Genomic DNA, 14,643 nt, shown 5'->3' with positions numbered 1-14,643 from the left:
TGTATATATGTTCTATTGTGAGTGTTTTGTGTGAGCTCGAGTTATAAGAATATAAATAGCACTTGATGTTCTAGTGGTCCCACTACTCTACACATTGATCACCCGAGCAAGGGCACGCACTACTACAAAAATAGTTAAAGATCACACTTTGACAAGAAAAAAGATCTCACTTTTATTGGAAGTGTGATAAAAAAATTAGATTGATATTTTAATCACACTTAATTTGATTGAGTGTGATAATATTTATTTTTTATGTCACTTTTCAATTAAGTGTGATTATATATATATTTTTTAATCACACATTCTAATTAAAAGTGTGATTATATATACATTACTACTTTTTAATCACACTTTTTAAACAAGTGTGATTATATATATATTTTTAATCATACATTCTAATTAAAGTGTGATTATTTATATATTTTTTAGTCACACCTTTTAATTAAAGTGTGAATATATATACACTACTACTTTTTAATCACACTTTTTAAACAAGTGTGATTATATATATATTTTTTAATCACACATTCTAATTAAAGTGTGATTATTTATATATTTTTTAATCACACCTTTTTAACTAAAGTGTGATTGTATATACACTACTACTTTTTAATCACACTTTTTAAGTAAGTGTGATTATATATATATATTTTAATCACACATTCTAATTAAAGTGTGATTTTTATATATTTTTTAATCACACCTTTTAATTAAAGTGAGGTACCCTTTTTGTCTCTCTCTCTCTCCCCCACTGTGTTCGCGTTGCTCATTCTTTCCCTTCCGTATTCTATATTTATTGAACTCCCTATCGATTTATCGATCTACTACAAGAAAATACACTTTTAGCACCACTTTGTCTCTCTCTCGCTCACCACTCTGTCTTTGTCTCTGTCTCTCCTCTATCTGTCTCCCACTTATCTCTCTCACCATTCATCTCCTCTACCACTTTCACTACTACTGCAAACGCCATTTCACTACCACCACTACTACCACGGTCGCCACTTCACCACTACAACTACCATTACAATATTTTTTATTAAAATATTACCCCTACTTCTACTAAATAAAAAATAATAATAAATTTTTTTTCATTAAAATAAAAATGAAACAAATAAATTTTCAAGCTTAGTAACTAAAATAAAATAATTTTTCTTTAAAAAAATTTTATTTTAACAAAAAATAAATTTTTTTGGCGATGGCAATCCCTGTCGCAAAAAATAAATAAATTGAACAGCGTTATTTTATTATTTAATTTTTTTTTTTTTTATTTTTTTTATTTTTTCTTCCCCCTCCCCCACTTTTTCCATTCCCCTCCCCCTTTTTTTTTCCATTCCCACTCTGTTCCCCGCCGCGCGCCCAAAACCAAAAAACCCTAATCTCTTCTTATCCCTCCCTCTCTATCGATCGATCGAGCGGCGGCAGACGACGGAGAGCGGAGAGAGAGAGAGAGAGGCGGAGAGATGGTATGCGGCAACACATTTGCGAAGACCATATGCTCAATCTGCTACAAAGATCTCATACCCATCGTCGAAGACCTTCAATCCATCTCCATTTGCGGTCATGTCTTCCACGAGCTCTGGTCAGTCATCACTCATTCATATTTCATGTATATAATATATATACACACACTCATTCACATTAATCGATTGAAAATTCTGTTATTTACCTTTGTAAAAACCCTAGCATTCAACAATGGTTCGAGTACTGTTCAAATGGGAAGAAGAGAAATTGTCCTGTATGCAAGTAGACCTGTTCGGAGGCCAAGCAGACCTGTTCGAAGAATTGAATCTGTCTGCTGACTTGTTGAAGGGTTTATATGTGGAGATGAAGTTTGAGAGGCCAAGTAAGATCCAGACGATCAGTTTGCCTATGATTCTGAACCCTCCTTACAAGCACTTGATCGCTCAGGCACACAATGGTTCTGGCAAGACTACTTGTTTCGTGCTTTGCATGTTGAGCCGTGTTGATCCCAAACTCACTGCTCCTCAGGCGCTCTGTATCTGCCCTACCCGAGAATTGGTGATCCAGGTTCGTTAACATATGCAAATCTGTACATAATTTCTATTTGTTGATGTTTACAAGTATCTGAATGTTTGAACTTTGTTTAATATATATATATTTTTGGCATGTGAATTTGGTTTTAATTAATGGTACTCTTTGGGTTGGGATTTCAGAGTTTTAATCATATTTACTTATTCCTTTATGTATATTTTGTTCTGTTTTGATCCTTGAAGTGTCTTTGTGAATTCAGGGTTCCCCTCAACCTTTGGAGGGAAAGGGATCATGGATTATTCTCTTCTCTCTCTCTCTCTCTCTCTCTCTCTCTCTCTCTCTCACTTTAACTTTATTGAAGGAGAAAGTGATGATATTTGTTCCCATATCTTTTATGGTTGATGAAGTTGTTATCATGTTTAATGATCTTTTGGTTTGCTTTTGTACTTGGTTTGCTTAAGAAACACATTGCTTTCCATATTGCATGAGCAAGAAGGTGCACTTTGTTTATTCGATTCCTCTATTTTTCTATTTTCAGGTATGGTCCTCTCTCTCACTCAATTTCTCTATTTTTCTATCTTTGTTTTCCCTAATTTTTAGAATTAATATTTTCCCTAATTTTTTGAAACTAATGAGACACGCAGTGTCCCATATGTGATTTCTTCGGACTATATTTTGTATTTAAAGTGGTAGAGTTATTATTAACTAGTGTGGTTTTGGGAATTCCATTCATTCAAATGGTAGAGTTATTCTTAGGTGGTTCTTTGGTGGCAGTAATTGTAAAAAAATCATATATATTAGCTTCTTATTATTTTTTTGGATAACAATTTTCGTATTATTATTATTTAAAATTTTTGTTGTTTGCTGCTCCCTATTCTTCTGCTAATTATTGTTTATCTATCTATCCCACCATGCCTTTTGATTCCACTGTGGGTTATATGTTTTCATGTTGTTGTATCTTAAACAGAAATAACACATTAGGGATGCTTTTGTAATAATTTTTCTTGTACAGCAATGTTTGATCGGTCAGGGAGATACGTGATTACTGGATCAGACGATCGTCTGGTCAAGATTTGGTCAATGGAAACTGCATTTTGCCTAGCCAGCTGCCGTGGACATGAAGTATGTGAACATGTCTTTATATTGTCATACTCAGTTTGTATATATAGAACTCCATTTTTGTTACTTATTTTACTTATTTGCTTTTCTCAATTTTACAGAAAGAATTGTATGCACAATGGAATTTTTAAAATTTTAAATTTCAATTACAATACAATACCAATGAGCATGTTTGTGATCTATACAAAACTCAAATTAACCATCCACAGAGATAGTTAGAATAAATACTTCAAACACAAAATCTAATTCCACGCTTGATCTTTTGGGTCTACTCGAATCCGAAGCCGTTCAATTGTCCAGCCTCTAAAAAGTATCCACATAATTATCCCCTACCCTTGCCAAGGTCTTCCTCGAGTCATATCCTAGAAGATTCTTTACTTGACAGTGATAAATCCCTTATTGAACATTCAAATGCCTCCATTCATATCTCACTAAGTCCAATTAACTAGTGCTTATATTTCATGGTTAGAACTTGGAACATAAACAAATTATATGATTAAAGCTTAATCACACATATACAAGATAACCATGATGCTCTCAGGTTTAAGGATTATATGCACAACTGTAACTAATGAACATCTATGTGATAGTTATGGTCAGTGAACTTGTTCTCTAACAAGCACCCACATCTTTGTTTTCATGTCTCCACACTAGTGACATGCTAGTCTTACTAGATTATTAACACCCAATTAATAATCCTATAACTTGAAACTTTCAAGATTCAGTAATCTCATATAAAAATAAAATTTCTTCTCAACTTTAATTCTATGGCCTTATCCTGTAAACAGTAACACACAGTGCCGATGGCCTTTTGGCCTTGTGGCATGCAGGCAACACTTTAGGTGGTTGCAAGGGATAGGGAGGGGGTTCATTCTCCTTGGGAGCTAATCTAACAACTAACAATTGACTTTTACCAATCAAAAAAAAAAAAAAAAAAAACATGCACACACACAAAGTAAACATGTTAATAAAATTTGCTCTTTTTTAATTAGTTAAATAGGACTGTTTTACGAAATTGTCCCAACCACATCTCACATATTAGCTTTTAGAGCACAACATTAATAGTTTATATATTGCCATATTCAGTTTGTTTGGATAGAACTCCATTTTCATTCCTTGTCTTACTTGTCTACTCTTCTTAATTTTACTGAAAGGGTGACATTACTGACTTGGCTGTAAGTTCAAACAATGCTTTGGTGGCATCTGCTTCAAATGACTACAGCATTCGAGTTGTAAGGGTTCTTTCCAGTTTACACTTAAAATATAAATCCATCATACTATTTATGCCTTGGTGACCTAATAGTTTTTTCTTGTGTATTACAGTGGCGCTTGCCAGATGGATTTCCTATTTCAGTTTTGCGTGGACATATAGGAGCTGTTACTGCCATTGCATTTAGTCCCAGGCCTAGCTCTATGTACCAGCTGTTATCGTATGTTGCATCCCATACTTCTAAATGCGTGTTCTATTCCTCATAGTCCCTCAATTGATCGAATGGCTTTATTCTTAATATGTCATTTGATAGTTGTGCTGTTCTTCTCCTAGCACCCAGAAATTTTATCATAAGCTAAGAAGCACAAACACTTCTAAGGTGTTGTGGCCTTGTTGGACACGTGCCAGACACTGACACTCACTGGACACTCCTCAACACATGTTGGACACACCTCCAAATGTGTTGTGTTAATTTTTTTAAGAATCGAATACGTTTTGGGCATTTGGGGATCTTCATTAAAGTTTTGGGTTAACTTCAGTTTTCCAACTTTAGCTTTGAAAATGTTTAGGTAAACATGAATTTGTGGAGATAATCTTGCTATGTTACATGAAGATGGTATCTTCTGGAGGTTGGTAAAATTTTTCGTGCAGTTTACTATATTAGGAAAAAATATAACCATTTTTTCTCTCTTACGATTACCATCAGCTACTAAGAAGTGTTATTTCCTACCCGCAGTAAAAATTGAAGTGTAGGGTTCAAGTACTAGAGGGAATAAGGGGGTTGTCTAGTCAAAATGTAGATGCATAAATGTAAAATCATTATATCTTGTGAATAGGTTTATTTGGACTCAAATCAGGCTTTGCTTGGACCTATCTACATTCAAGTCCTATCCATTTCTTTAGCACCAGATACATTCCAATTGATGAATCTTGTCAATCTTGTGAAGGATTTTTATTTTAGTCTAACTGGGGCTAATCCTGATCATGATTCTTTTTCTTTCTTTCTTTATTTTTTTGTTTTCCCATTTTTGTATTTCACCTAAAGCATTTTATTTGTCTATTCTTCACTTAGGCTCAACTTGTAAAAAATGTTGTTCACACTTTCTACTGCACGTTAGTTTGTGCAGACAGCATTGGTAACTTGGTATTTTTTTTGGCTTTTTTTCTTTGCTGTTCTGGACATTTGTAGGTCATCCGATGATGGAACTTGTCGGATCTGGGATGCTAGGTACTCCCAGTGCAGTCCACGTGTTTACCTGCCAAAGCCAACAGATGGTGTTTCCTCCTTAGATTATTGCTTGTATATTTGTCTTATTGTTTAAGTGGCATTTGGATGACAGGACTTATTTGAACATATTGGTTTTAATGCAGGAAAGAACAATGGCCCCTCCTCAAGTAATGGTCCCTCCTCAAGCAGTGGTTTGCAGGGTCATCAAATACTATGTTGCGCTTACAATGCTAATGGAACCGTCTTTGTTACTGGTAGCTCTGACACTTTTGCAAGGGTACCCTCCAACACACAATTTTTAGAGTAGTTCTTACCATGCGTGTGTTGTTCCTCTCTACGGGATGGGTGCCAGTAAAAATTGTTGAAAATGTAGTTGGATTGATTTCTTAAGAACTAGCTGCTTGCAGGTTTGGGGTGCTTGTAAGTCCAATACAAATGACTCGGAGCAACCAAACCATGAAATTGATTTATTGGCTGGCCATGAGAATGATGTCAATTACGTGCAGTTCTGGTTAGTCAGTACTGGTGAATAAATCAAATGTCTCCTGACAAAATTTCTTATCATCTTCAGTGCCTTTTATATGCAGTGGCTGTGCTGTGGCTCCAAGATCTTCATCGCTTGATTCCTTCACTGAGGATAACAAACAAAAATTTAAAAATTCTTGGTTCGTAGACATCTTCCTTCCTAATCTGTGTATTATATTGTTTCCTGATTTTAACTTACCAAAAGAAGAAGAATAAAAAAAGGGCAAGGTAGGCTCAATTGTCTGTATACCCTCTTTCACTTATTAACCATATCCAACTCTTGTTGCTTGAATAATATTCACAGGTTTAATCACGATAACATAGTTACATGCTCACGTGATGGCAGCGCGATTATTTGGGTTCCAAGGTCACGCAAATCTCATGTGAGTTCTTTTTGGAGTGTTTACCGTTTTAGGCACTATATATTATGTTTGTGGAAACGCATTCTGTTTTTGTTAAAAAATTTGTTTCCCAGATGCTGTACTAGCTGATTGCTGTGAAGTTCAATATCCATGGAATGGATTTATAAACATAACATTATAGCTTTGGTTTCCTTTTCTGTCATAATCATTCAATCATTTCAGGGAAAAACTGTACGTTGGACACGAGCTTATCATCTCAAAGTTCCTCCTTCCCCTATGCCACCTCAGCCTCTTCGAGGAGGCCCACGTCAGAGGTTTCTTCCAACTCCTCGGGGTGTTAAATGTAAATTATATTAGGCATGTCTGATCAACACGTAATTGTTAATTAAAGGTGTCTGTTAACGCCAAGGGTTTGGCCTGATGGATGAGGCCTGGACTTGGTAAACTCTGACAGAAAGTGAACCTATTAGTAAACTTTGATTGAGTGGCAGCAAATATTGTCTTAAAGAAAGTGATTTATTGCGCTTCAAAGCCTTCTGTTAACAGATTTTCTTTTAAACGTTTGGTTGAACTGATGCTATCACTTTCCAGCCAACCCCTGTATTGTTGGGATCAAACCCAAGTACATTTTGTTTTTGGATCCTGCAACATATTTATGCCTTGTTTAACAGATCATTTTACTATGGCAATGACTATTGTACATTGCAAGGTTACATCTCCCATGATTAATTATTTCCGAAATTATATATTGGTGTAGTGAGCTAATTTTGAATTTTATTTTAATGTGAATTGCAGAAGCAACACCTAAGACAATTATGAGAACAATGGGGGTAAAAGGTCTTGCCCTTTATCACTTGAAATCACATCTTTTGTTGTTTCCAATTTTTTTGTATGCATATAATTTGATATTGTTCTCTAGTTTTGTTTGTTTGACATGCTCAATTGTCAAACCTCTTTCCCATGACCCTACCTATTCACAAGCACAAAGGAAAATATGAGAAAAAGAAAAGACTCCTTGAGATTTCCTGCTGGAAGGGGTTGAACATTTGAATACCAATTTGAACCATTCTTTTTCAGTTTCATTCTGTTGATTTGTAACTAGCTTTGCTCATTTGCTGACTCTATAGATAACAATCTTTAATGTATTCACAGGCATAGTATTTGGTGTCTCATTTTTGCAGAAATGTCGTTTGGGGAAGCAATCTTGCAAGGAGAGTTACCTGACAGCTCTAAAGATGGTATCAACCTTGTTCTCACTATAATGCTTAGTAGTTTGTACATTGCGTTATTGATAAACCATATGAAATGTAGCCCATCTACTACATTTGTATGTTGAATTTAAGGTGATCTTCAAATCAAGCTAATAAAAATAAGTTAGAACTACTTGAAAATTTAAATGCACACAAATGTGACGGCACAGAAATCCACCCAAAATCCACACAAATGTGATTAGTCGGACTTTATCTTTTGTAAGGCTAGAACAATCTCTACAAATAATTAGTTTATTCATATGTTTCTAGTGGTGTCTGAATTAATTTGTGTTTTTATTTTTCAGGTTAGAAATTTCTTGGAGAGATGCAAAATATGGTCAAAGAATTCAAGGACTTAATTTTTCAAGTTTTTTTTCATTTTTATTTTTTAATATATGTAAGCACAATTTAAATTTTTTTATTTAATTCCTTTGTATATACTTTTGAACATATTTAACTTTCATTTATGAAATATATGACGTTATTTCATTGAATATGTGGTTATGATTTAAAGTATAGTATATAGTGTGTATTATATTCTTGAAATGCGCGTACAAAAATAATATTGATTATTCTTCAAATATGTCGAATCTTTTTAGTAATTAATTACACTTAAAAGATGTGATCTAAATGTTATTAATCACACTTAAAAGATGTGATTTAAAATTTATTATCACAGGTTTTATTAGTTTTTAATCACACTTGAAAGATGTGATCTAAATATTTTTAATCACACTTAAAAGATGTGATCTAAATGTTATTAATCACACTTAAAAGGTGTGATCTAAAGTTTATTATCACAGGTTTTATTAGTTTTTAATCACACTTAAAAAATGTGATCTAAATGTTTTTAATCACACTTAAAAGGTGTGATCTAAATGTTATCAATCACACTTTAAATGTGTGATCTAAAGTTTATTATCACAGGTTTTATTAGTTTTTAATCACACTTAAAAGGTGTGATCTAAATGTTATTAATCACACTTAAAAGGTGTGATCTAAAGTTTATTATCACAGGTTTTATTAGTTTTTAATCACACTTAAAAAGTGTGATCTAAATATTATTAATCACACTTAAAAGGTGTGATCTAAATGTTTTTAATCACACTTAAAAGGTGTGATTAAGAATGACCCTTTTTAATCACACTCCCAAAGATCACACTTTAATAAAACTTAAAAGGTGTGATTAAATAACAAACATCACACAAAAAAAGTGTGATCTTTATTTGTTTTTGTAGTAGTGACGTGAGACGGTTATTCCCATGAACTTTTTAGAGGAAATCCCCATGAACTTCTTAGAAAGCTTTATGAAAAGGTAGCCTTTGTTTTTTCTTTAGAGGACACATTCAAACTCTCTAAAACTCTTTGAATTCGTTTAAATCAAATTGAACATTAAACTATGGAACAAAGTCCAAACATATAATCACAAGTTGATAATCATACTAACAAATACAAGAAAGACGTTAAACAAATAGAATTCAAAAAAGCATGTAAGTAAGAAAGTTGAACCTTTGATCTTTAAATGCGCCTTCGATCTTTAAATCTGTTACATAAACCCATTGATTAGTTAATCCCTTTCAAGTAGTGAAAGAGAAATTTAATTTTGATTAATAAAAAAAAAGGCAATCAAAAAGTTGATTTGCTCAATTCCTCTATCGAGTATTATATGCCATTGATTTTGCCGACATATTAAGTGATCATATTAAAAAAAATTAGTTTTTTGAAATTTATGTTGATCTAACAATGAGATTACTCCAACCTAGAAGTGGCAAACAAGCGAATTTGGATGGGTTAAAATAGATTATGCATTTAAAAGAACCCAACACAACCCAAACCAGTCCAATTAATAAACAGGTTTAAATAATTTGGGTTGAATTGGACAAATGAACCCAATTTATTCATTTACATCATCAATTTTTTTCCCAATATGACCTTGGTAGAGTTGGACTAGCGGTGATGGTAGGGGTAGGGGTAGAATAGCAACAACATCAGTAGTGAAATGGCAACGATGGTGGCAGTGGTGGTGGTTGAGAGACAATGGTAGTGGAATGAAGATGGTGGTAGTGGTGGCGGTAGTAGAGTGTTGGTGACGAGAATGGTAGCGGTAGATGAGAAGTAGCAACAATAGCGGTTGTGGTGGTGGTGGTGAAGTGGCGGCTATAGTGGTAGTGGAGTGCGAAGATGGTAGTGGTAGAGCGACGGTGGTAATGCAGAGGTAGCGGCGATGGCGGTAGTGGAGTGGTGGGGGAAACGGTGACTTACAAAAATGTACGGCCTATTTTTAAAATTATATTTGTTATTTATTTTATTTTTAAAAATAATTGTAATATAACCTAAGATTATTGATATCTAATCAATTGGTGGGAGAAGACTCTTTGAACTACTTAGGCCCCGTTTGGGGACTTACATTTTTAGTCAATTAGCCAAAAAGTTACTAAATTAGCCAAAAAGTCAACAACTCATACCAAAAAGTCAAAGATTCTCTTTTCTCTCTACTTTTTGCACATCTTTTCGTAATTAGCCAAAAAGTCATCTCAAACATACAAGTTTTTCTTACCTACTTTTTTAGCCAAATAGCCAAAAAGTTACTAAATTAGCCTGTTCCCAAACGAGGCCTTAGTGTTGTTCAAAACACTCTCATAGAGAAACTTAACGTAAACACTTCACTCAGAAATTCTGTGACAAAATACAGAAAACAAACACATTGGAGAAAGGTTCTCTTTCTCGGGTAATCATTCAGTGATCTTGGAATATAGACACGTGGTATTTCATAGCATTGTGATTAGTGGAGAAGGTGAGTAAGTGGAGTATTGTGTTGGGTGATTTGAGACATATTGAATGATTATTGGTTAAGGAGTACAGACACATGGTACTCCGAAAACATTCTATAAGCCCCGTTTGGGATGAGTGTTTGGGCTAAAATAGTCATATAGAGGACAAAATAGGCTATTTTAGCCAAATAAGACAAAATATTACATCCAACCCACAATCATTTTATTTTTTCTCTCACAAAAGTAAAAAGTCTAACCAAAACGAGGCTTTTTAGCCTCAGGCTAAAATAGCTAAAAAACTAAAAAGTCAAAAAATCAACCTACATCCCAAATAAGCGCATAATTTCCCCTCTTTCTCTCAAGCTTTGGCCCTTCTTTTTCTACTTCTCACACTTAGATCTCATTTGTCAATTATATATTTTAGTTAAAAAGTCCAAAAATCACTATAAATTATTATATTTTCATAAAATGTTAAAAAAAATATTAAAATAATATGTTCTCAAATAAGACTTAGAACAGTTAAAACAAATTTGAAATTACAGATGTATAGCCACACCTAATAATGTGAACGTCTGTAATGTGGACACTTCATCACATTGGTTGGGTCCTCCACCTCGGTTTATCACTAAATGTGGATGGGGCGACTCGTGTGGAAGCTCAAAGAGCTGGGATTGGACTCCTCAACCTCCAAAGGGAATAGTGCATGGCTGCAATAATAAACTAAGGTCAAGTTTGGGAAGACTAAATAAGTGTATTTTTTGACCTTTTTTTTGTATTATATGTAAAAAAAGTAGAGAGGATATGTTGATTGATGTGACCTAAAAAAGATAAAAAAGATGAAATAAAGCACTTTTTTAGTTTAGCCAAACTTAACTTAAATTGGACCTTTCTATGTGAAAAAAAATAAAAAATAATAAGAATAATAATAATAATTGGACCTTACAGTCCAAATAACAGATAGGAGAGAAGCAACACCTACTATTATTATTCCTTTCATTTGACTATCATATGAATCCATTACATCAACAAAATGAGAAATCGGCTTTAATGTCAACGATTGTGAAATACTCACACTAGCATATTCTTATTTTCAATAAAAATAAAAGATTAAAAGATACTTTAAAATTTAAATTGAGTTAACAATTGAAGTTTATTAATTTAGAATTTTAATAAAAGTATTCTTATTCAGATTCAAAAATTAAACCTACTTTTTAGACCAGATGATATGATACATTATTAAAATATTTAAATCAACTCTCCTTCCTATTTATTCTTGAATTATCAATCAATCATTTTGTTGACACATATCTGGATTTAGAAAGTGATTCTACGGAAAATTCCAGAGTACTACGTGTCCATACTCATTCACCAATCATCATTTATCATATCCGCTCATGTTCCTTAATTACTTAATATAAAATCATAGTATCTCATACTTTTTATCAATCATAATACTATAGTGGATCACTCGGCCATTATATATCATTTTCCCTTTAATAATGTCTTATACATCGAAAGAGAAAATCCAAATTTGCATGCACAGTTTCCATTACGATAGGCTTGATAAGAAGAAGAAACTGTAAACACGAAAGAAGAAAGAAAGACAATCAAGTTCCTTGAGCATCAAAAGAAATATTATTAGTACAGAACACCAAACAATCAAACAAATTTTTATATCCTTTGGAAACAAATATTAATCACTGCAAATTCCGAAAAACCAAGCAAAACTTTGGAATTGAAATATTAACCCAATTCTAAAACTTTCAAGAGTCCCAAATGGGGCCAAATGCAGGAATTCCTTCAGCTTTGCAAGCATTGACAACATCTCTGCTCCCTTCTGGATTACTAGTAACAATCACCACTTCAGCCTTCCAATTCCTCGCGGCGTGGACACTCATCTGAGACACATTGGGGCGGCCAAGCACCGCCGTGTCATGTACAATTACTTTCTCTTTTGGGTACCCACTCACCCAATCTTTAATTTCTTTTCCAAAATTCTGCTCAATCCCCTTCGCAACCCAAATCAAGCAAACATTAGCTGAACAAGGCTGCAACAGAAATGACAAGAAGACGCAGATACCCGAGCCAGTCGCCACCAACAAAACTCGATCGTACATGTTCGCGAGGTATGGCAGACCAGCAAAGTGAACCTGCCTAACCCACAAATGGCTAGGTGGGTTGGAAACCAATGACTTCGTGAAGTCCCCAACTGCACCAGCCAACATCATATGTTCTTTCTTATCATCCGAAATGATACCAAATGCGTGCCATTCTGATAACGGTGAGGGGCTGATCCGACCCAGTATGCCCGCTTTGACACCACCTTGGAACTTGATTATCGAGGCGTGAGTAGAAGGAGCCGAGACCATAACTGCGACACGCCTGACTGTCAGCCAAGGGAGGATTATTAGCAGTGTGATGGCTAGTGTGAACCAGAATTCTTGTTGTTTTATCAATCTAGATCCCAGTTGGTTGCTGTAAGATTTTGTCTTTGGATCGTAAGAGATTGTAAGGATAATAAAGGTCCAGAGGAGAGCTAAAGCTGTCCATCCAGCGAAACGATGAGTCCTTTCAAACACGTTGTGGTGGAGATGGCGGACGAGAGGGAATGCTGCTAAGGCAGAGAAGGAGAGCAGACACAGAATCATCGATGCAACCCATACAATTCCGGTAGAACTGTTTTCTCTATCTTTGAGAGTAAGAACTAAAGCGTATACGAGCCAAGCAATGGAGGAGACACCACAGCTGCTATGTATCCCTCCTAGAGACTGTAGGAGCGATGTCAAGGCGGTCTTGAGTGGCAGAGGCACCCACGACCACCCAAAGAGCTTAACTGCAAGCCAGAAGACAACCCTCAAGAACGCCTCGCTTCGACACAGAGTCAAAGCGAGAATGTTACCAATAGAGAAGAGAGCAGCTCTTCCCCTTGCATATGAGAAATGCCCGGTGGCTGCAAGGATTAAACCGGTGACGTTCAAGGCCAAGCAAACTACGAAGAGTCGCTTGTAGACCGTGAAAAGGCCTTGATCGAGGAGAATAATCGATAGTCTTGATGAATCTTTGGGCTTTGGAGCCTTAGGAGGTTGTTCGCAGTGGATTTTGGAAGGAGGAACGAGAAGGGGAACTGGGTGCAGTCCATCTTCCTCGTTTCCTTCTTCCAAAGACTTTAAAATATCGTCATCATCTTCGTCACCATCAAGTTCTAGATCACAGAAATGACTACTGGCTCGACTCGTGGACCTTTGTATGATACTGGAAGATGGGACTATTTTGGAAGAGCTGCCCCATGGAAGCCATTGTCTTTTGCTTCCGTGGTGGTCGGCTATGGCCGGAGTTGTGACAGCGAATGGATCTGAATGTGGTTTGATCTCAAAGGCCACACCTCGGCAGCTTGAAAACCTTCCAATCTTTTCTGGCTTCTCCATGTATTTGCTTCTTTTTTGTTTTTTGTTTTTTTCTCTCAATTGGAAAGCAGAAGGTGAAAGTAGCAAGAGAGGGAAGAGTTTGAGAGAGGATTGTGGTGTATTAGTGGGACGAGAAGTTGAGTTTTTATAAGCCTCTATTAGTGAAGTTCAGCTGACTCTGTCATGCAGATCTATTTCTTTCTTGTCTTGGAAAAGCAGGACCAACATATATTTATTGCTAGCATTATTATTATTATTATTATTATTATTATTTTTATTTATTTATTTATTTTTATTTTTTTTTATAAATAGAATGGTTTTGCATTTGTGATTGTTTTAATTTAAATCAAAACGCGTGACTCATTATTTAAACCCACACAATATACCAAGAAATTTCTTATCTTAGTTAATTTCCAATATGTTACGTACTAAGAATTTTTTCTCAAAATTTGCCTCAATATATTATGTATGGCATTGCTACCTAAGTTCAAAAATTCAATTCAATTTCCAAGCCTAATAATATCATAATAAATTAAAATATCTAAGATAACACTCTCTATCATATTTTCTTTAATTATCAAATTTTCATATCACTTACATATCATTGAGTTTAGATAATAAGTTTAGAAAGTAAGTTTGTATCATTTTCCATTATGTATAGCTTAGATAGATATAATATTGATGGAAATGTGAATCATAACTAGAATAATTTTAATCCATAAATATATCGATATTTCTATCTCAAATTATATATTTGACATGAAAAATGAGAATTTAAAAAT

At 34.5% G+C, this 14,643-nt stretch overlaps 2 protein-coding genes and 1 long non-coding RNA gene across 3 annotated transcripts; 2 read left to right on the top strand and 1 right to left on the bottom strand.

The window, feature by feature from the left end:
* The first annotated feature begins 2,719 nt into the window (after positions 1-2,719).
* On the top strand, positions 2,720-6,793 carry LOC145799778 (uncharacterized). Its single transcript, XM_082889415.1, has 9 exons — positions 2,720-3,114; positions 4,266-4,343; positions 4,435-4,541; positions 5,511-5,596; positions 5,693-5,826; positions 5,957-6,060; positions 6,137-6,214; positions 6,379-6,457; positions 6,659-6,793. The coding sequence occupies exons 1-9, from the start codon at positions 3,007-3,009 to the stop codon at positions 6,791-6,793; spliced, it is 909 nt and encodes a 302-aa protein (XP_082745541.1). The 5' UTR covers positions 2,720-3,006.
* Positions 6,794-6,887: 94 nt separating this feature from the next.
* On the top strand, positions 6,888-8,173 carry LOC145799190 (uncharacterized). The gene is made up of 3 exons (XR_014341211.1): positions 6,888-7,273; positions 7,618-7,674; positions 7,992-8,173. It is a non-coding gene; the product is annotated as an uncharacterized LOC145799190 (long non-coding RNA).
* Positions 8,174-11,976: 3,803 nt separating this feature from the next.
* Positions 11,977-13,975, bottom strand: LOC114305580 (adenylate-forming reductase 03009). Its single transcript, XM_028250688.2, has one exon. It carries the CDS (start codon positions 13,880-13,882, stop codon positions 12,221-12,223), a length of 1,662 nt encoding a protein of 553 aa, XP_028106489.2. The 5' UTR covers positions 13,883-13,975; the 3' UTR covers positions 11,977-12,220.
* Between the last annotated feature and the right edge of the window lie 668 nt (positions 13,976-14,643).

This window comes from Camellia sinensis, chromosome 9 (genome assembly GCF_055761805.1).
Source record: "Camellia sinensis isolate YWXY chromosome 9, ASM5576180v1, whole genome shotgun sequence".
NCBI lineage: Eukaryota > Viridiplantae > Streptophyta > Magnoliopsida > Ericales > Theaceae > Camellia > Camellia sinensis.
This window is presented reverse-complemented; position numbering and strand designations above follow the sequence as displayed.

Bases quoted from the DNA above. Each gene is read 5' to 3' on its own strand.
- LOC145799778 (XM_082889415.1), top strand. From the start codon at position 3,007: ATGTTTGATCGGTCAGGGAGATACGTGATTACTGGATCAGACGATCGT. The intron at 5,827-5,956 runs GTACCCTCCAAC...AGCTGCTTGCAG, and splicing joins GCTCTGACACTTTTGCAAGG to GTTTGGGGTGCTTGTAAGTC. The intron at 6,458-6,658 runs GTGAGTTCTTTT...CAATCATTTCAG, and splicing joins CAAGGTCACGCAAATCTCAT to GGAAAAACTGTACGTTGGAC.
- LOC114305580 (XM_028250688.2), bottom strand. From the start codon at position 13,882: ATGGAGAAGCCAGAAAAGATTGGAAGGTTTTCAAGCTGCCGAGGTGTG.